Source organism: Miscanthus floridulus, chromosome 18, assembly GCF_019320115.1.
Source record: "Miscanthus floridulus cultivar M001 chromosome 18, ASM1932011v1, whole genome shotgun sequence".
Classification (NCBI taxonomy): Eukaryota; Viridiplantae; Streptophyta; class Magnoliopsida; order Poales; family Poaceae; genus Miscanthus; species Miscanthus floridulus.
The window spans coordinates 1,700,740-1,723,430 of NC_089597.1; the positions used below are offsets into that span (position 1 = coordinate 1,700,740).

At 41.6% G+C, this 22,691-nt stretch overlaps 1 protein-coding gene and 1 pseudogene across 1 annotated transcript; both read left to right on the forward strand.

The window, feature by feature from the left end:
• The first annotated feature begins 828 nt into the window (after positions 1-828).
• On the forward strand, positions 829-5,467 carry LOC136522095 (uncharacterized). The gene is made up of 8 exons (XM_066515879.1): positions 829-1,033; positions 2,846-3,606; positions 3,729-3,821; positions 3,916-4,011; positions 4,121-4,279; positions 4,407-4,472; positions 5,057-5,122; positions 5,219-5,467. Exons 2-8 carry the CDS (start codon positions 2,947-2,949, stop codon positions 5,345-5,347), a joined length of 1,269 nt encoding a protein of 422 aa, XP_066371976.1. The 5' UTR covers positions 829-1,033; positions 2,846-2,946; the 3' UTR covers positions 5,348-5,467.
• A 9,013-nt stretch (positions 5,468-14,480) lies between these two features.
• Positions 14,481-19,678, forward strand: LOC136522094 (transcription factor LRL1-like; annotated as a pseudogene).
• Positions 19,679-22,691: the final 3,013 nt, after the last annotated feature.

Consider the following 22,691-nt stretch of genomic DNA (forward strand, 5'->3'; position numbering starts at 1 on the left):
TGTTCTAGCTGATTTATTGTGAGAGAAAAACGCTGTTCTGGCTAAAAAAAATAAGCTAAAAAAGACGGATTATAAGAGAAACGAACAAAGCTATCTACCCACCGTCTCATTTATATACGTCTCACTAACCCTCCTCTACGATATAGCCACACAACAAAGCCTTCTAGCTTATATGATCACAATAGGACAAGACTACTGTGTCTTCTTTTCACATAAAACTTGTATACCGCTACGAGCTGCTAGCTTGCATATAACGTGACACATCTTTTAGCAAATACTGCTGTACAAATACACATGTCTTGTCATACATGAAAAAAAAAAAAACAAAATTAGTGTGGCGACATAGTCTAACGTGTAGTATGAGCTGGTCTCCACAAAAGCAATGACCATCTCAGCAAAAGAAACACATAAATACTACTTATATACACAAAAGTACATGCTCTGCTCAAGCCACTTTATAAAACGTGCTTCAACTAACAGTTCCAAACAAGTTTACCATAATTGCATGATATTTACCACAACAACACGATATTCCTCTACAAGGAATCGGCGTCGACACGACACAACGGGGAAAAAAAGGTTGCATGGATCCCAAATGTTTTTGTTTCACTCGATCCATCCAACCGGTGGTCATCCCATTTCCAGCCCAGAAGGCATAAAAAGGACAAAGGATGCGTGCAGAAATAAACAAAAAGAGGGGGTGCTGCTGAACAAAAAGAGAGGGCAGCGGCCAGCGGCACCAACTGCTGTCTCTCTTTCCTGCTAGCGCTGAGCGAGCATCAGAAATTCAGCAGTCCAACGCGTCTTTTTAGTCTTCGGCACCGGCAAGCAAGACCGCAAAGGCCACTCCTTTTTCTTCTCCGCCCAAACCGCCGCCTCCTCTCCTCTCGACCTCTCGTCTCTCCTCTCCACTTCTCAGGGTCTCACCTCAGTCACCTCCACAGACACACACACGCGCGCGCGTGTAGGCTCTCTCCCCTGCTCCTCCTCCAGTCCTGGCAACGGAAGCTTCACTGCTGCGCTCGTCTCACTGGTAAGTGTCCAGTCCGGTCCTCCCCCCTTCAACGGGGTCAGCTTTCAGTATAGTCGTGATCTTTGGAGAGCGATTCACTGCATGTGTATCACCCTGCTAATGTGCTTTCTGTACTTGTTGCCTTGGGCCTTGGCTTTGTTCTTGATGTGGTTTTGGTCGCCCGTGCCTCGTGATTGGCGTTTCTTGGTGGGGTTTATTTGTCGTGTCGCGATTCGCAAAGGGGCAAGAACAATGCCAGGGATGGTCCAGATGGAGATGGACGATCGCGTGGGATTGATTGGTTGATGCAGGCGTAATGTTTCGATCGTGGTTTCTTTTATTTGTTCTTGTTCCGCCAATTTCGTAGATGGATACGGTTGGTGAAAATTTGTTCACAGCTGTTCTTGTCTGCCTGAATTTGTATCAGCTCAATCTCGAGGGAGAAAAAGAAAAGGGGAAAGATGGATGTTGTGTAATGAATTTTGCGATAGAGAAATGAGAGGAATGACAATTTAGTTGTAGAGCGCGTGATATCCAACCTGTTCGCTTGCTCGCATACGATCGTGGATTATAAACTGGAAGAGTATTTTTCTCTCACACCAAACCAGCCAGCGGTAAATAATCCACGGCTATTTACGACGAAACGAACACGTTGATCAGCTGCTTTTGTTTGTATATCTCTGTTTTTTCTGGCTGACAATATCTGTTTCGCACTAGCCAGAAGGCATAAATGCAGTCGGTTGTTAATGACCTGTAGTTATGAATCGTATGGTGGACATTCAGGGGCTTTTAAGTGCTCCTGTAGTGTTAGAGATCAATGATGGCTGGCGTTTTTACAATTATTGTATCAGTTCAGCGTTTCTGACTACTGATTAGGCGAGAACTGAACTGGTATGACGTATGAGTACGGGAGCAATTGATGGTAGCATTGTTGAGAGGAAAAATATTCAGTGGGTTTAACTATAGGGTCGTATGTATTCTGCCGTCAAAATGGATGATAGTGTTCATTTACCATTTCTTAACTGGAATATCTGAATCAGTTGCTGTTTGTTCTAAGAAAATTAGGTCGAATGGCTGTAGAGTAAAGAAGGGAAGTTGTGTTCACCTGGCAATGTGACAAAAAAATAATTTATTTAACATGACTGCAGAAACTTCAATTACACTTTTTTTAGAAAGACCTTCAATTACGCTTTTACTTGTCGTGTATTTGTTTATAAAAATACAGAATGAGGATGGAAGCCTGTGTTGTGTCTAAAGCTGTTTATATTATTTGGTTGCTATCAGTAGTTGTACACCTCTTTTCTAATAGTTCTGCCACTGGTGAGTAATGGAGTATGTGCTTGATTCTATTGCCCATCCCAACTTTCATTTTTTGAAAGGAGATTACCTCGGCTTTTAAGAAAGCCAAATCCCAACTTTCATTTTCTCAGGAAAAATCCAGACTATTGAAAAATTCAATCCCCCATGACCCCATCCGTAGAAGATTTCTATGCTTAACTGCCATGAACATGACAGTGATGTGTGCTGAGGGCCTGAGGGTCACCTGTCAACCGTATGCAGTAAACATGGGAGAGTTCAAATTAGTTGGGCATATTTTAATGTTGCTTATTCAAGTGATTAACGTGTGTTCCAAAAATATATTTCTTCAAGATCTTTATGCTCGCAAGGATCATTTGATTATATACTTTTGCATTATTGGCCCATACATGCAATCTATGAAGAATTGACAGCTGTTCTTTTAGCATCATTATGTCCTGCCTTTGTATAAAAGGAAGCATTCTGGACATCTACCATTCTCTTTAATGACTAACTGATTTTCTGTTTTGAATGCAGGCATCACCATATTGTCAACCGGGCATATTTTCAGTCTGTAGAAGCCATCTTTTAAAGAACATTTTGGGCAGAGATTGCCAGTACCATTTCTTGTGGTTAACATGGACTTCTCAGCTGGTTCCTACTTCTCATCATGGCCTGTCAATTCTGCTTCTGAGAGCTACAGTTTGGCTGATGGTTCAGTGGAATCATATGGAGGAGAAGGAAGCATGCCACCTTCAAGCTATTTCATGACAGCTAGATCAGATCACAATATAAAATTCAGTGTGCATGAACAGGATTCCACTATGCTTCCAAATGAACAGTTGACCTATGCTGGTGCTGGCCAGACTGATCTGTTACCTGGTGATACTCTATCTAGGGATAAGCTTTGTGAAAATCTTCTGGAGCTTCAACGACTGCAGAATAACAGCAATCTGCAGAGTAATTTAGTGGCCCCAGGAGTGCTTCAGCACAATTCAACACCTGGGGTCTTTCATCCGCAGTTGAATACTACTGGACTTTCAGAACTACCTCATGCCTTATCTAGTTCAATTGATAGTAATGGAAGTGAAGTTTCTGCTTTTCTTGCTGATGTAAATGCTGTTTCTTCAGCCCCAACTTTGTGTTCCGCATTTCAAAATGCTTCTTCATTCATGGAACCAGTGAATCTAGAAGCTTTCAGTTTTCAAGGGGCACAAAGTGATTCTGTTTTGAACAAAACAAGCCATCCAAATGGGAATATCTCAGTGTTTGACAGTGCTACCTTGGCATCACTTCATGTAACTCTCATTACAGAGATAGCTGCTTCTTCTTCCAAAAAGAAAAAAAAAAACTACATAGACAGCTGCTATGCATTTATTTCATTCAGTTAAATTAATTTTGGGTTCCTTTTGTAATACAGGATAGCAAAGAATTTATCAGTGGTAGGCTCCCCTCGTTTGCTAGTGTCCAGGAAGCAAACCTAGCTTCTAGTGGTTTCAAGACTCAGAAGCAGGTTATTTATATAAATAATGCTATTGAAGAGAATATCTGAACTGCATCTTACTGTTAATTTGAACTGTACCAGTAACTCAACTTCCATACTGCAGGAGCAAAATGCAATGTGCAACGTTCCTATCCCTGCTTTCACTGCACGTAATCAAATGTCAGTTGCTGCAACGCAAGGAGCACTGATCCCTCAAAAGGTTTTTATGTTTTCTCTTAAAAGAATACATTTCTGCTCAGTCACTGTGTTCCTTTTATGCTGTCTTTCAAGATTGTACCTGACTTGGGGTTGTTATTTCAAATGTTTAGATTCCTTCATGGATCAATGAAAACAAAAGTGAGGGTCCTGTTAGCCATCCTTCTGATGTACAAACCCAACCAAATTCAGCTGGAAATGGTGTTGGCGAGAAGCCACGAGTAAGGGCTCGTCGTGGACAGGCAACTGATCCTCATAGTATTGCTGAACGGGTGAGTTTCTATTTATGTGATCAGTCCACTTCAGTGCAAACTGATGAGTTACATATAATATTTTTGAATTATTTGTTTTGCTGCTTTGTGTAGCATAAGTTTAAGTACAATTTCCTATATGTTGCAGCTTCGCAGAGAAAAAATTTCAGATAGGATGAAAAGTCTGCAAGGTCTTGTCCCGAATTCCAATAAGGTACATTTCTTTGGGTGTTTAACTTGTCTGGTGCATTTTCATAAACTGCAACTGCAGTTACTAAAATTGGTCATCGAGCTAATTATCAAAACTTTGCTACTTATATATGTAATGGGAACATGTGTTTCTTAGTTGTGGCTTGAAATCTGCAAGTGACACAATAGAATGGATCATTTATTAAATTTAAGGTACTTCGTTGGGGTTCACAATTTCAAGTCTTCAAGTCTACAAATACATTGGAGTGAATGTTGAATTTGTTTGGGCCAACAATAGTCGTTACCTTTTTAGCCATTGGTCCAGTTCTACTGTGATGAAGCTATAAAGACAGGTTTAATGTTTGTTTGGATTGGATGTATTTCACTGGAAAGTTTTGGATCTAGTTGAAAATTGAACTAAATGCTACATTCCAACGAAATAGCACCCATCCAGTTATCCAAACTCCCAGTTCCTGTTGATGCAGAGCTTGTTTAGTGTAGCTAAAATACCATGCCAAGGAAGACAGCAGTTTTACCTTTCTTTAAAGATGTTCATTTTGTTTAATTCTCTTGAATAAGATGGAGTGACAAATCTTTCGTTGCAAGCAGGCAGACAAGGCATCCATGCTGGATGAAATCATTGACTATGTGAAATTTCTTCAGCTTCAGGTCAAGGTATGGCTGTGAACAGTTTTTGAAACAAGCTCAAGTAATTTTTCTGGTTACGTGAAAGGTGATTAACACTCTTCCCTTTTACCTGGTTTCATTCAGGTCTTGAGCATGAGTAGGCTAGGTGCTCCAGGAGCAGTCCTTCCCCTTCTCACAGAATCTCAGACTGAGGTGCCAAACCTTCTAATTTTCAACTTCCAGGAATCCTTGAAAAAAGTATTGTTGTTTTAGAATTGGTGATATACACTTCAGTCCTTTTGAGCTATGACATGACATAATAGCTTATAACAGCAGTCCTTTTCTTTTTTGCTAATAGCAGTCCTTTAATTCCACATGCACTGTAGTTGCATTTGATACAGATTTGCCTCCTGCTTTAACATTGATATACCAGTAATTCACTTCAATCTACTTATCCATGCACTGTCATGTGCAGGACATTGTATGACATCACCTGTTGTTAGTTCTCCCGTGGCAAAAACAATATGAACATGAAGAACCTATCCTTCAGGATCCTATAGAGCCCGTTGTCTCACATGAGGAAGAGCAACAATAGCCCTATATGGAACAAGCGCAAACTAATGAGGCCCCTAGAAGGTCTCAAAGAGTCAGAAAGTCAGTCATTCCTGATGACTACGAAGTCTATGTTAGTGAAGAATTTCAAATGAATGGTGATCCCACCTCTTTGAAGAAGCTATGAAAAGTGCTCACTCGTCGAAGTGGCTTGAAGCATGCAGATGAAATGAGATAAATGAGTACCAATGAGTTTGGAACTTAGAAAAAATTCCTAGAGGAGCCAAACAGTAGGCTAAAATGGGTCTACAAATTAAATGACTCCAAAGGGAATGTGGAAAGGTTTAAAGCGCGACTTGTGGTGAAAGGCTTCACGCAAGAGAAGGAATAGATTACAATGAACATTTTCTCTAGTCTCATGCAAGGATTCTTTTAGAATCATAATGGCGTTAGTGGTACATTACGATTTAGAATTACATCAGATGGATATAAAGATGACTTTCCTTAACGGGAATTTGGATGAAAATGTTTATATGGCACAACCAAAGGTTTTGTCATAAAGGAAAAGAATGTATGGGATGCCGCCTGTAGAAATCCATTTACGGATTAAAACAAGCCTCTAGACAGTGGTATTTAAAGTTTGATGGAACAATAAGGAAGTTTGGGTTTAAAGAGAATGTAGAGGACAATTGTATTTATGCAAAGTTTAAGAATAAGAAATACATTTTCCTAATCTTGTATGTGGATGACATCCTACTCGCTAGTAGTGATGTTAATGTACTACTGGAGACGAAGAAGTTCTTGTCCTCAAATTTTGATATGAAAGATCTCGGTGAGGCTTCATTAGTTTTAGGAATAGAGATTCATCGAGATAGGAGAAAGGGGGTTTTAGGATTATCGCAAAAGGCGTACTTAGAAAAGGTTCTAAAGAAATACAGTATGCATGCGTGTAAGCCTTCACCTGCTCCCATAGTCAAGGGCGATAGTTTTGGGGGAATTCCAATGTCCCAGGAACCAATATAAGATCGATCGAATGAAAGTGGTTCCATATGCTTCAGCTGTCGGAAACTTACAATATGCTCAAGTATGTACACACCCTGACTTAGCTTTTGTTATCTGGATTCTTGGCAGATATCAGAGTAATCCAGGAATAGAACGCTTTAGAATGGTAAAGAAAGCTTTGCGTTATGTGCAAGGCACAAAAGGCCTCATGCTAGCATACAGAAGATCTGATTCCCTACATATAGAGGGGTATTCCGATTAAGATTTTACGGGAGATGTAGATGATAGAAAATCCACATCACGCTATGTATTTACTCTCGCAGAAGGAGCTATATCGTGGCAAAGCTCCAAGCAAACCGTCATTGCATCGTCCACGATGTATGCCGAGTTTGTAGCATGTTATGAGGCTACGGGGCAGGTGAACTGGCTAAAGAAATTTATGCCCGGGTTGAAAGTGGTCGACGACATTCATAGGGCACTCAAGTTGTACTACGACAATGAGGCAGCAGTATATTATCCCCACAACAATAAGTCAAGTGGTGCTGCCAAACATATTGACATAAAGTTTTATGTTGTGAAAGACAAAGTCCGAGATTATTCTATTAGTCTCGAGCATGTAAGTACAAAGAAAATACTTGTGGATCCGCTTACAAAAGGTTTACCGCCCAATGTGTTCCGAGAACACTTAGCCGGCATGGGTTTACGGGAAAGCCTATGATCTCTGGACAATAAAGACCTAGTTAAGAATCTGTTTCAAAACAGAGAGGTGTATTATAGCTGTTAATCCAATGGTACTAACTTTTGTGACGAGGAACACTCTATACACTAATCTGTGATGGAATTGGATGAGATAAGTATTTTAAGTTTAAGTCATAAGTTGAGATCAAGGGAAGAATATAAGGTTGATCTCCTCCAACTCGGTCCAACGACCGAGTTGGGCCTTGATCCCGCGCCCTGATCGAGAGCGCCTAGCCGCCACACATGGCTGGTAGACCCCGCCGCGTAGCGCTATATAACGGAGATGGGGGCCGGGGCTCGCGACACGAGGTTTACCGACGCCGTCAAATCCCCACCTACAAACCCTAATCTGATCTAGAGGGTGCGCTGTGAGCGACGAAAAGCGCCACCGCCTCGCCGCCGCCATTGCACCGCGCTCACCCCTCTCCGTCGACCCCAACTCATCGGCATCCTTCTTCACCGACGCCATGGCTTCCTCCTTCACCAAGCCTGATGGTTAGCGACTTCTACCCCCCCCCCCCCCCACCCCCCCCCCCCCCCCCCCCCCCGCGCCCGCTCTCTCTCTCTCTCTCTCTCTCTTTTTCTCTATCTAGTTCATGTTCTACAAAGAACTCTGTTTTATATGGAATGGAGTAGAACTCACCCACTGATCAACTTCCCTTCGCTTCACAAAACTGAAAACTGACGCACCAACCAAGCCACCTTAAAAAAAAACTGACACACTGACTCCCTCTCCGTCCAGATTAAATAGGTAGGCCATCATCTTTGAGCCTCGACCCACAACCACAAGGTAACAAGCCCGATGGTCACCGTCTAATCTCCTGCTGCTGCATCTGCGTCCTTGGAGCCAAGAACTCCTCAGGCTACCAGCAACAGTGACCGTCCACGTCCATTTGGACAACTACCCAACCCGTAAGCCTTCCTCTCAATTCTCCCTCATTAAACAAATCATTGTGATGTTGTTTGTTTCATTTGTACGCGAAGGATCTCAGATGGAGAGGTATAGTCGTACAGAACTTGCTACTATGCTGCCTTGCATGCCTTCGATTATGTGGCAATAGGTTTGCCTTTTTTTTTGGATCAGGCAATAGGTTTGCCTTCTTTGTCTAAAGAGAACTAAAATATGTACTTATCAATCTTTTCTTTTCCTTCTGCAACATATGTACCTTCTCAGTCTCACCTCTCAATGGTATCCACTAGCGGAGCAAGACTACAAAGAAGGTGCTAGACTAGACAAGGGGTGTTGAATCGATTAAAAATATATTGAATTTTAATTTTTTGGATTATCTTTTCTTACAAATTTTAAACTTCTAGAGGCAAGGCTGGTCCTATGGCACTGGCAGCACCAGTCCTGGCTTCGTGGTTAGTTAGGCCATGTTTAGATTACAAAAAATTTCAATCCGATAAATAGTAGCATTTTCGTCTTATTTGGTAAATATTGTCCAATCGTGGACCAACTAAGCTCAAAAGATTCATCTCGTGATTTCGAACTAAACTGTGCAATTAGTTATTTTTTTTACCTACATTTAATACTCCATGCAAGCAGCTAAAAATTAATGTGATGGAGAGAGAGCGAAAAAACTTGGAATTTGGAGGTGATCTAAACAGGCCTTATTTCATATTGCTTCTGCAGTCAATTTTTTAGGTATAAATCTCTCGAGTCTTTATTTATAGCTGTAAGTTTATTATTCAGTAGCCAGATAGCGCACAACATTTTTCTAAGTTACTTTAGTATTAGTACACAAGACGGCTCGTTCGGCTTGCTGAATCTTGACTGAAATTGGCTGAAAACACTGTTTTGACTGAAATATTGTGAGAGAAAAACACTGTTCCGACTGGAAAAAAAAAATCCGAACAAGCCGGATATGGGATAAGCCGAACGGAGCCGACAGGACATCTTCTCTTCGTGACTACGCTGAAGTTTGGTAGAAATGTTTATCTATGATAGTTGTAAATGATAACAATGATGGAATTAGTTATACAGTTGCTTACATAACTGGCACGAACAAATAGTTGAATATTTGTCAGTTTACCTCATATACTTATGTGTGCAGTAACATGTGGAGTTTTCACTTGAGAAATGAAATTCACCCTAACATAATGTATATTTCAACCCGTAATTTGTTTTGTTTCGTTCACCCAAAGGCCATCTAAAGGCTATTCTCAAATTCCCGCAGCGACGCGCGGGGAATTCTTCTAGGTTCTCATGAAACTCGATTGGCGGCATTGATCCATGGTCCACACGTACAACGTTACCTTCCAACGGCCGAATAATACTCTGCATCATGGTACGGAGGTCACTGTCGTCGTCGCAGCTGGTAGTAGTTCCACCACCGTCACGTCGGGTATGCCAACAATTCCCCGTTTCCATCTAGAATTGCATTGCCGTGAAGCAGCTGTATGCGTGCGTGCAATTTGGGTCTAGTAGTGGTAGCTCTTACTAACACTCTAGCCTAATGGCGGCTAATCTAAACGCCTAAGCCTGCCGTGTCGTGCAGAACCGCACAACCCTGACTTGTTGTCTAGTACAGAGACTCAAGGTAGCTCGACATTATCGAACGGAGCACCGGTTACGTTTTGCTCACACCGCTTGACTCGTTTTCCGTACTTCAGTCATTTCTGTAACTTGTTGTAAAAAAAAAACCATTTCTGTAACTGACAAGGCATTTTCTCATCATCACGATTATTATCATACTGTTATTAGCGTAAACCATAGGCTCAGCCAAATCGATGGCCACTTGACCTAGTAGTCCAAAAAAAAAAACTAATTCGTCATCCACGAAACTGGATCGGAGAAGAAATATGCGTTCTGGACTCGTCAATGGGCTGCGGCCCACTATAGTTACAATGGACAGGCTGATTTGATGACGGATTAAGGCCTTGTTTAGTTTGCAAATTTTTTAGCGAAATGGCACTGTAGCACTTTCGTTGTTATTTGGCAATTAGTGTCCAATCATAATCTAATTAGGCTTAAAAGATTCGTCTCGCGAATTTCGTCAAAACTGTGTAATTAGTTTTATTTTTTATTTATATTTAATGCTTCATGCATGCGTCCAAAGATTCGATGTGACGGGGAATCTTGAAAAAAATTGCAAAATGAAATGCAACTAAACAGGCACTTAAAAGAGGAGTCCTATCGGAACCGCACCGTGGATGCAAAACTTGTATTGTTAGGTCAGCTCAGAGCTTTTATCTATTTATGTTTAATATTGTGGCACATTAGTAGATTTGATGACTTGGCATATTAGTTAGTTATGAGAAGACAGATAGAGAGAGCTTTCATCTGGATGAAACCTATTATCACAGTTACCAACACAAAATCTAACGTGACAGCCTTGGTAAACGGTAACTGTGCCATAAGACTTTTCACCGAGACTGGCTTTATAAGCTACTAAGTAGCTTGTGAAGAGATGGGGTTGAGTTGTCTGGTTGAACTCTACAGGCTGTTAGAGCAAGTAATCCATCCATCCTAAAATAAATTAACATTTAAAATTGTCCTAAGTTAGATTTTTTAGATTTGACCAAATTTATTTAAAAAAGCAACACCGATGCTTATGACACAAGATTTGTTATTAGATACACAATAAAATATATTTTCATCATATACTTGTTTGATGTCACATATGTTAGTGTGACTTAGGACAATTGTAGAAATTGATTATTTTGAAACGAAGGGAAAATAATAAGATAATGTAAGTAGATTGTAGAAAGTGCCACATTAGATTTGTGTTACGACCGAGGAGAGAAGAAGGAAGAGAAGAAAAGTGGGTTGTAAAGTTACAGCTAGCTTATGCACGGCTTCAAAGAACTATGTAAACAATAATGTATATACACTCAACAGTTACTTGTGCTATTAGCTACTCCCTTGGTAAAACAATACAATCCCCGTTTTCTAAAGAGTCAAGCAATTTTTAATTCTAAAACAAGAATCAAGCAATTTTAAATTTGACTATTTATATAAAGAATTACTAATATCAATGATGCCGGATAAGTATGATTGCATTGATTATGGAATATAGTTTTATCATAAATTTAATAGGAGACATAAATGTTGATATTTTTCCTACTAATTGGGTCGAACTTAAAAAAGCTTGACTTATTTAGCATTGCATTGTTTTAGGGAGAAGGGAGTACGTGAGGTGAGGCGGTTCGTGGGGTTTGACAATTCTAGATTGGCGGACTATTAAAATGTGAACTAACCCGTTTCAAAAAAAAAAAAAAACGTGAACAAACCAAAATCTAAGGTGTCTCTGTAGACATTGCAGGAACTAATCGTTTTGCTAATGCTACTATAAAATTACTATATACTGCTACCAAAAGTTATAGCAGCATTTAATGGTTGCACTTTAGAAATAGAAGAATTAAAAAATACTAGTGCTAGCCTGCTAGGTGGTCCATGATCTAAAAATAAATAATTTTAAATGCTAGAAGTGTATTGATTCCTATTTTGGAATGGAATATGTCAAAAACAAAAAAAAGCCCCCGAACACGGACGGTTAGCAGCGGAAAGAGGATGTGTTTGGGCTTAACATGCGGTGGTCGCCTAAGACCGACGACGGGGTCCAAAGTGGATGGAAATACGGGCCCGTCAAAAAATGCAACGGAACGCGGAAGATGGGCTTGGCCGCTCGATCCAAACGAGCGGAAGAAAAAGTAAGGGGTGGCCTTTACGGCAGGACTAAAAGACCCAGTAGGCGCCCATATAGCAAAGCTAGAAAATCGGGGCCCGAGTCGGCCTGCATTTTGCTGTCTAACGTGTCAGCAGGTGGAGCCGTGGAGAGCAAAATTAAGGGGCTCTCCGTCCACGTCAACGGAGAAGCGCATGGCAGGGGCAAGTGTAAACAGCTCTTGACTCAGGCAGGCCGCAGTGTAAACAACGCCGACTCCCGTGCAGCACCGAAGGCATGGATGCGGCTCGCTGCTGGTTCTGCACTGCCGTAACTGCTCCCATCAGTCCTGCATGTTAGGCTCCGCGCGGAAGGAAACCATCAAGATTCGCGCAGAAGGATACCTGGACGGTTTGCGATCGGTGGTGCAGCACGACTGCAGCGCCAAAGCCAAACCCCACCGGCACGTACCCCCGTGTTGATTTGCTTTGCTTGGGGCAGCGACGCAATGTGCTAGGCCATCATGAAAATTATGCCCCCGAGCGCGAGTACCTGTGTGTGTTTCTGAATGGTCGCGAGTGGATCAGCCAACCAAACACACCCATCAGCCATCACTGACCCATCGATCGTGTGTTGGTTGGGTGGAGGCTAGGCTAGGTGATGCTTTGCTTGCAAGCGCTGCATGCGATCGCAATTCCCGCGTGATTAGCTGACCGGAACCACCTGAATCAATCACCCAACGAACCATCCGCTCCTGCCGCATGACCCGCCCCTCGGGGCTAAACTAGTCCAGTAATCCGCCAGCCGAGCCAAGTCAAAAGCGCGCAGCAGGCGCGGAGTCAGTTACACACGAACGCCGCCGTTTTTTCCAGCCAGCTCCTACACGTGACGTGCGGGGACGAGGGCCACGGCAGGCCTAATTAACTCACCGACTCGTGCTAATTCTTTATATCAATTAATTAACGAAAAAAGACTGCATACCAGGAGGAGGGGATTAGATTAGGGATTGACGATGATGGGACGTCTGGCGCGAGGCTCTTTTCTGCTGCTTTTCTGGTAGCTTAGCACTCGTAGCAAACCGAGGACTGATTAACGACGCCGCGTTCCGGCCCTCGGTCTCCGGCTTTATTCCAGGTCCAGCCCTCTGTCCCCTCTCTCGGTTTCGGACCGGGAGTACACATCAATCTGTTTGTTTGTGGAGTCGGTCGGTGTTTGCACAGAGATGGTAAAAGCAAACGATCGCAAACGATGAGAAAAATGTATGACTGTGAAAGATGAAAAAACGAAGAAGAGATGCGTGGACCACTTCAGTTCCAATCAACCTTTCTCTTCATTCTGGAAAAAAAAAACATTTCTGGAAATATTACCGAGACTGGATTTTTCTATATATGTTTGCTAGATTTACCCAAAACAAATATACGTGCTTACTAGATTGATAAGCCGAAGAGGTAGTAGTAGTCACGAAGTTTGTAGTAATAGTTAAAAAGTTTTATGCTAGTAATAGGTTATGACAAAGACAAGAAGCAAAACACTTATTTTCGTTAGGTTTTTGGAATAAAAAGTGACGAATTTGAGTAATAGGACTAGAGCCTAACATATGTTCTCGTGGTGAGAGAAAATATCCTTCAAAGGTGTCTAGTAAAATAACTAGCAATACTGGCGCCGTTCGCTTCCTTGGAAAAATAAGCCGAAATACTGTTCTAGCTGATTTATTGTGAGAGAAAAACGCTGTTCTGGCTAAAAAAAATAAGCTAAAAAAGACGGATTATAAGAGAAACGAACAAAGCTATCTACCCACCGTCTCATTTATATACGTCTCACTAACCCTCCTCTACGATATAGCCACACAACAAAGCCTTCTAGCTTATATGATCACAATAGGACAAGACTACTGTGTCTTCTTTTCACATAAAACTTGTATACCGCTACGAGCTGCTAGCTTGCATATAACGTGACACATCTTTTAGCAAATACTGCTGTACAAATACACATGTCTTGTCATACATGAAAAAAAAAAAAACAAAATTAGTGTGGCGACATAGTCTAACGTGTAGTATGAGCTGGTCTCCACAAAAGCAATGACCATCTCAGCAAAAGAAACACATAAATACTACTTATATACACAAAAGTACATGCTCTGCTCAAGCCACTTTATAAAACGTGCTTCAACTAACAGTTCCAAACAAGTTTACCATAATTGCATGATATTTACCACAACAACACGATATTCCTCTACAAGGAATCGGCGTCGACACGACACAACGGGGAAAAAAAGGTTGCATGGATCCCAAATGTTTTTGTTTCACTCGATCCATCCAACCGGTGGTCATCCCATTTCCAGCCCAGAAGGCATAAAAAGGACAAAGGATGCGTGCAGAAATAAACAAAAAGAGGGGGTGCTGCTGAACAAAAAGAGAGGGCAGCGGCCAGCGGCACCAACTGCTGTCTCTCTTTCCTGCTAGCGCTGAGCGAGCATCAGAAATTCAGCAGTCCAACGCGTCTTTTCAGTCTTCGGCACCGGCAAGCAAGACCGCAAAGGCCACTCCTTTTTCTTCTCCGCCCAAACCGCCGCCTCCTCTCCTCTCGACCTCTCGTCTCTCCTCTCCACTTCTCAGGGTCTCACCTCAGTCACCTCCACAGACACACACACGCGCGCGCGTGTAGGCTCTCTCCCCTGCTCCTCCTCCAGTCCTGGCAACGGAAGCTTCACTGCTGCGCTCGTCTCACTGGTAAGTGTCCAGTCCGGTCCTCCCCCCTTCAACGGGGTCAGCTTTCAGTATAGTCGTGATCTTTCGAGAGCGATTCACTGCATGTGTATCACCCTGCTACTGTGCTTTCTGTACTTGTTGCCTTAGGGCCCTTGGCTTTGTTCTTGATGTGGTTTTGGTCGCCCGTGCCTCGTGATTGGCGTTTCTTGGTGGGGTTTATTTGTCGTGTCGCGATTCGCAAAGGGGCAAGAACAATGCCAGGGATGGTCCAGATGGAGATAGACGATCGCGTGGGATTGATTGGTTGATGCAGGCGTAATGTTTCGATCGTGGTTTCTTTTATTTGTTCTTGTTCCGCCAATTTCGTAGATGGATACGGTTGGTGAAAATTTGTTCACAGCTGTTCTTGTCTGCCTGAATTTGTATCAGCTCAATCTCGAGGGAGAAAAAGAAAAGGGGAAAGATGGATGTTGTGTAATGAATTTTGCGATAGAGAAATGAGAGGAATGACAATTTAGTTGTAGAGCGCGTGATATCCAACCTGTTCGCTTGCTCGCATACGATCGTGGATTATAAACTGGAAGAGTATTTTTCTCTCACACCAAACCAGCCAGCGGTAAATAATCCACGGCTATTTACGACGAAACGAACACGTTGATCAGCTGCTTTTGTTTGTATATCTCTGTTTTTTCTGGCTGACAATATCTGTTTCGCACTAGCCAGAAGGCATAAATGCAGTCGGTTGTTAATGACCTGTAGTTATGAATCGTATGGTGGACATTCAGGGGCTTTTAAGTGCTCCTGTAGTGTTAGAGATCAATGATGGCTGGCGTTTTTACAATTATTGTATCAGTTCAGCGTTTCTGACTACTGATTAGGCGAGAACTGAACTGGTATGACGTATGAGTACGGGAGCAATTGATGGTAGCATTGTTGAGAGGAAAAATATTCAGTGGGTTTAACTATAGGGTCGTATGTATTCTGCCGTCAAAATGGATGATAGTGTTCATTTACCATTTCTTAACTGGAATATCTGAATCAGTTGCTGTTTGTTCTAAGAAAATTAGGTCGAATGGCTGTAGAGTAAAGAAGGGAAGTTGTGTTCACCTGGCAATGTGACAAAAAAATAATTTATTTAACATGACTGCAGAAACTTCAATTACACTTTTTTTAGAAAGACCTTCAATTACGCTTTTACTTGTCGTGTATTTGTTTATAAAAATACAGAATGAGGATGGAAGCCTGTGTTGTGTCTAAAGCTGTTTATATATTTGGTTGCTATCAGTAGTTGTACACCTCTTTTCTAATAGTTCTGCCACTGGTGAGTAATGGAGTATGTGCTTGATTCTATTGCCCATCCCAACTTTCATTTTTTGAAAGGAGATTACCTCGGCTTTTAAGAAAGCCAAATCCCAACTTTCATTTTCTCAGGAAAAATCCAGACTATTGAAAAATTCAATCCCCCATGACCCCATCCGTAGAAGATTTCTATGCTTAACTGCCATGAACATGACAGTGATGTGTGCTGAGGGCCTGAGGGTCACCTGTCAACCGTATGCAGTAAACATGGGAGAGTTCAAATTAGTTGGGCATATTTTAATGTTGCTTATTCAAGTGATTAACGTGTGTTCCAAAAATATATTTCTTCAAGATCTTTATGCTCGCAAGGATCATTTGATTATATACTTTTGCATTATTGGCCCATACATGCAATCTATGAAGAATTGACAGCTGTTCTTTTAGCATCATTATGTCCTGCCTTTGTATAAAAGGAAGCATTCTGGACATCTACCATTCTCTTTAATGACTAACTGATTTTCTGTTTTGAATGCAGGCATCACCATATTGTCAACCGGGCATATTTTCAGTCTGTAGAAGCCATCTTTTAAAGAACATTTTGGGCAGAGATTGCCAGTACCATTTCTTGTGGTTAACATGGACTTCTCAGCTGGTTCCTACTTCTCATCATGGCCTGTCAATTCTGCTTCTGAGAGCTACAGTTTGGCTGATGGTTCAGTGGAATCATATGGAGGAGAAGGAAGCATGCCACCTTCAAGCTATTTCATGACAGCTAGATCAGATCACAATATAAAATTCAGTGTGCATGAACAGGATTCCACTATGCTTCCAAATGAACAGTTGACCTATGCTGGTGCTGGCCAGACTGATCTGTTACCTGGTGATACTCTATCTAGGGATAAGCTTTGTGAAAATCTTCTGGAGCTTCAACGACTGCAGAATAACAAGCAATCTGCAGAGTAATTTAGTGGCCCCAGGAGTGCTTCAGCACAATTCAACACCTGGGGTCTTTCATCCGCAGTTGAATACTACTGGACTTTCAGAACTGCCTCATGCCTTATCTAGTTCAATTGATAGTAATGGAAGTGAAGTTTCTGCTTTTCTTGCTGATGTAAATGCTGTTTCTTCAGCCCCAACTTTGTGTTCCGCATTTCAAAATGCTTCTTCATTCATGGAACCAGTGAATCTAGAAGCTTTCAGTTTTCAAGGGGCACAAAGTGATTCTGTTTTGAACAAAACAAGCCATCCAAATGGGAATATCTCAGTGTTTGACAGTGCTACCTTGGCATCACTTCATGTAACTCTCATTACAGAGATAGCTGCTTCTTCTTCCAAAAAGAAAAAAAAAACTACATAGACAGCTGCTATGCATTTATTTCATTCAGTTAAATTAATTTTGGGTTCCTTTTGTAATACAGGATAGCAAAGAATTTATCAGTGGTAGGCTCCCCTCGTTTGCTAGTGTCCAGGAAGCAAACCTAGCTTCTAGTGGTTTCAAGACTCAGAAGCAGGTTATTTATATAAACAATGCTATTGAAGAGAATATCTGAACTGCATCTTACTGTTAATTTGAACTGTACCAGTAACTCAACTTCCATACTGCAGGAGCAAAATGCAATGTGCAACGTTCCTATCCCTGCTTTCACTGCACGTAATCAAATGTCAGTTGCTGCAACGCAAGGAGCACTGATCCCTCAAAAGGTTTTTATGTTTTCTCTTAAAAGAATACATTTCTGCTCAGTCACTGTGTTCCTTTTATGCTGTCTTTCAAGATTGTACCTGACATGGGGTTGTTATTTCAAATGTTTAGATTCCTTCATGGATCAATGAAAACAAAAGTGAGGGTCCTGTTAGCCATCCTTCTGATGTACAAACCCAACCAAATTCAGCTGGAAATGGTGTTGGCGTGAAGCCACGAGTAAGGGCTCGTCGTGGACAGGCAACTGATCCTCATAGTATTGCTGAACGGGTGAGTTTCTATTTATGTGATCAGTCCACTTCAGTGCAAACTGATGAGTTACATATAATATTTTTGAATTATTTGTTTTGCTGCTTTGTGTAGCATAAGTTTAAGTACAATTTCCTATATGTTGCAGCTTCGCAGAGAAAAAATTTCAGATAGGATGAAAAGTCTGCAAGGTCTTGTCCCGAATTCCAATAAGGTACATTTCTTTGGGTGTTTAACTTGTCTGGTGCATTTTCATAAACTGCAACTGCAGTTACTAAAATTGGTCATCGAGCTAATTATCAAAACTTTGCTACTTATATATGTAATGGGAACATGTGTTTCTTAGTTGTGGCTTGAAATCTGCAAGTGACACAATAGAATGGATCATTTATTAAATTTAAGGTACTTCTTTGGGGTTCACAATTTCAAGTCTTCAAGTCTACAAATACATTGGAGTGAATGTTGAATTTGTTTGGGCCAACAATAGTCGTTACCTTTTTAGCCATTGGTCCAGTTCTACTGTGATGAAGCTATAAAGACAGGTTTAATGTTTGTTTGGATTGGATGTATTTCACTGGAAAGTTTTGGATCTAGTTGAAAATTGAACTAAATGCTACATTCCAACGAAATAGCACCCATCCAGTTATCCAAACTCCCAGTTCCTGTTGATGCAGAGCTTGTTTAGTGTAGCTAAAATACCATGCCAAGGAAGACAGCAGTTTTACCTTTCTTTAAAGATGTTCATTTTGTTTAATTCTCTTGAATAAGATGGAGTGACAAATCTTTCGTTGCAAGCAGGCAGACAAGGCATCCATGCTGGATGAAATCATTGACTATGTGAAATTTCTTCAGCTTCAGGTCAAGGTATGGCTGTGAACAGTTTTTGAAACAAGCTACAAGTAATTTTTCTGGTTACGTGAAAGGTGATTAACACTCTTCCCTTTTACCTGGTTTCATTCAGGTCTTGAGCATGAGTAGGCTAGGTGCTCCAGGAGCAGTCCTTCCCCTTCTCACAGAATCTCAGACTGAGGTGCCAAACCTTCTAATTTTCAACTTCCAGGAATCCTTGAAAAAAGTATTGTTGTTTTAGAATTGGTGATATACACTTCAGTCCTTTTGAGCTATGACATGACATAATAGCTTATAACAGCAGTCCTTTTCTTTTTTGCTAATAGCAGTCCTTTAATTCCACATGCACTGTAGTTGCATTTGATACAGATTTGCCTCCTGCTTTAACATTGATATACCAGTAATTCACTTCAATCTACTTATCCATGCACTGTCATGATTCATGTAGGGTTACCACGGTCAACCTCTGTCAGCTACAACCAACGCACAAGGATTACTGGATGCACTAGACCCGGTAGACAGCTTCGTCTTTGAGGAAGAGGCTGTGAAGCTAATGGAAACCAGCATCACCAGTGCAATGCAGTACCTTCAGAACAAGGGGCTCTGCTTGATGCCAGTTGCCCTTGCTTCCGCCATATCCATCCAGAAAGGTGTGTCCGCTGCTGCAATCCCTCTTGAACGGCAAAATAAAGACATGCTGCACCCATGAGCATGAGGAAAACAACTGCAGAAGACAGAACTCAGACGGCTGAAGAATGCAGCAAAACCCGTAGAAGTATAGGATAGGAAGTTAGTCTGACCAGAGTTCATGGCCTCGTCTACTAATTTGCCTCCCAGAATCAGTTTTTTTTGTACCTATTGCGCATCAGTTGATTTTGCCTTTTTCTTTTTGCCTTCTCTTTTCTTTTTGCCGTATTGCATCAGGTTGGTTGCTCAGCGATAGTTGCGTTTCAGTAACTTGAACTGTATCTGGATGATCTATCTGATTTCCTTTTTGTGCATAGAAAAAAAGAGTAAAATCTACTGGTTCCTGGCGTTCTGCTATATGGGATCTATGATCAGACATATCCAAAGTGATCCTGTGATGCTACTTGGTAGGGTGTTTCTTGTCGACTATAGCTCTTGCCCGGCTGTCAGCTTGTGAGCTGTAGCCATCTGCCGTCAGTTTCAAAGGATGTGCTGTAAAGCGTTGACAGGGGACGTCTGCTTTTGTTTTACAGAAATCTCTCATCGGAAAATGATGGCGTTTCGGTTTGGTGCAGTGTTGAAGAACCTGCAATGACAACAAACCTCACAATCTACAACTGAGGACTGCAGTGAATCTGAATGGTGGTTAAGGCAGAGACTGAAACAAGTAGTCTTCTACCGGGTTCTGTGGCTATTCCGTCAGATGGTTAAGACGCCAAACTAAATCTGACATGACACGCCAACCAACATGTCCTGTCAAGAGCCTGAAAGAATGAAGATGAGTAGCCACCATGATAAAGGCTACTTTTATCCTCTAGCATCCTCTAGCATCCAATAACTGAAGATGAGTAGCGGCTGTCAGCTTGTGATATTGTTTCCTGTGGCGGTGTCACGGCTACTTTTATCCTCTAGCATCCAATAACTGAAGATGAGTAGCCACCATGATAAAGGCCTGCCCCAAATCTTCAGGAGTGGTTGCATATTTTATCTCATTACTAGTCCCTCACTCCATCAGTGCTGTTGCTGGAGTTGTCAGTATTGTTGGTTGTGACCAAAGCTATAGAGAAAGGTAGAACCTGAGCTGTTACTGGAGCACGCTTCTTGGAGGCTTTAATTCCTGCACCTTGATGTTTTACTTATATCTATACAGGTTTTCCCACTTGGTTTTCCCAGTTTTGCTCCTCCATGTTGTCTCGAGGGCAACTATCTGTAATCTCTTCTTCTCTATGCAATGAAAATGGGCGTGAACTTCTGCCAGTTTTGTAAAAAAAGGGCCCATCAACTAATTACAATCCTTTGTACAACATCTCTATTAGTGTTTGTGTCCTAGAAACCTTAGCTTAAGCTATGTATTTAACATTTTGACATGCTAATCGCTTCTAGCATGTATACATATGTGGCATGCAGGTGACACACATGATGCATGTATACAAGATGTTAGTTTTTTTTCGATATACATCGACAACACTAGAAGTGGTAATTTGAGATTATTTTTGTACCGACAAAGTTGGCTAATTTAGATGCAGTTTTAGGGAGCCATTTTTAATAATGGTAGAGATGGCTAATTTAAAAACAAATTTAGGAGGCTACACTAGATTAATTTCTTTCCTAATCACAACATACTTGCATAATTTAGATGAAGATTTATAGGGTTATTTTTCATAATGGCAGGGAAGGGTACTTTGAATGTAATTTTTTAGGGTTACTGACTATTTTTCAAAATGGTACATAAACGTATTTTTTAGAAAACACATAGATGAAATATCTATTATTGTTAATGATGATTATAGTCTATTGAGTTGATGGTTAAATGTTTTTGTTGCCAGAATTTATAGGATTTACTCTTTTTTCAATAGGTTAAAAAAAGTAATAATAGTAAGATAAGCAACCAAGTTCCTTGCTGAACTATGTAAAATGAAAATATGGTTCTTCAAGATTGACTATCAATTTGTGTCTTATAGGGCATCATCTGCCTCTAGGTTTGGCAGCCATTTAGGTAGGGGTGTGTCTAGCACAAAGTCGGTTGAAGCTCAAGCCCCTCCTACAAGTTTGTAGTCACTAAAACTTAGGAGGGACTAAATGTAGAAAATAAGAGGATGACCGCCCCTCAGAGCATATGTTTCTAGATTCACTACTGATTTAGGGTCCTTGAAAGCCAGGGATCGGTGTTGTTTCCATAACCACCATGAAGCTTATCCCCAATCGCTCGTGCTTGTACATTATGTGGGAGAATCATTTTTTTGTGGACAACATTGAGGAAGAAGAGTAAGAGAAGCGAACTGGTCACATTCAAAGTGTCATTTATTTCTATCCTAATCGTTAGAACTATTTGCTATTAAAATGAAGTACCTCCGAACCAACAGGAAGCTACTCTGTCTATTCTAAAGTGTAGATCGATTTATGAGTTTTATGTCGTACGTCAAACTTTTATCTAACTTTGACTATAAAACAATATATTAGCATCTATAATAACACAAATACATACAAAAACTTCGAGCTAATGAAACTAATTTAGGTTGTGTTTGGTTCAACTTGTGGAAAGTGTTTTTGCTGTGAAAAAGCAGAAAGCCAACCAAACGGGTGGATCTTGAAGCTGCTTTTCAGAAGCAACTGCCTCTGTGTAGTATAATTTTGAGTAAAATACACCAGAGGTCCATTGATTTTCGTTGGTGTGTCATCTAGGTCCATCAACTTTGAAACTGTATTTTTTTGTCCATGAACTTTTAAAATGGTTCACTGCAGGTCCATGCCATTTATTTAACCTTAAATTCAAAATACATTTACAGAAAACCCCCTACCTTTCTTTATCTTCTACGCGCTTAGACCCTTCTTGCTCAACGCATGCATGCACGTCGGCTTCAGCCTCCGATCGTCTTTGCGCGCGTACAGCAGCCATTGCATGGACCTACAGTGAACCCATGCAGCGCGCGTGTCAGCATGCGTGAGCGGCGACTCCAGGTCGCCTCACACGTAGCACGCCACGCGGCGGCGCCGCCGCAGGCCGGCCCCGCAGAGGGAGACCAGCCAGGACCAGCATCCGTCGTAGTGGGGCAGTGGCTGCCCTGTGCTGTGCCCGCCCGCCCACATGAGCCCACACCGCAAGGCTCAGTGGCTCACCGGCACCGCGGCGGCGTGTGCGGGTTCCATCCGAGGGAGGCGTGCACGAGCACGACGGCACGAGCCAGGAACGGGCCAAGGCCAGCACCAGTTCAGTTGGGTTCGGCTGC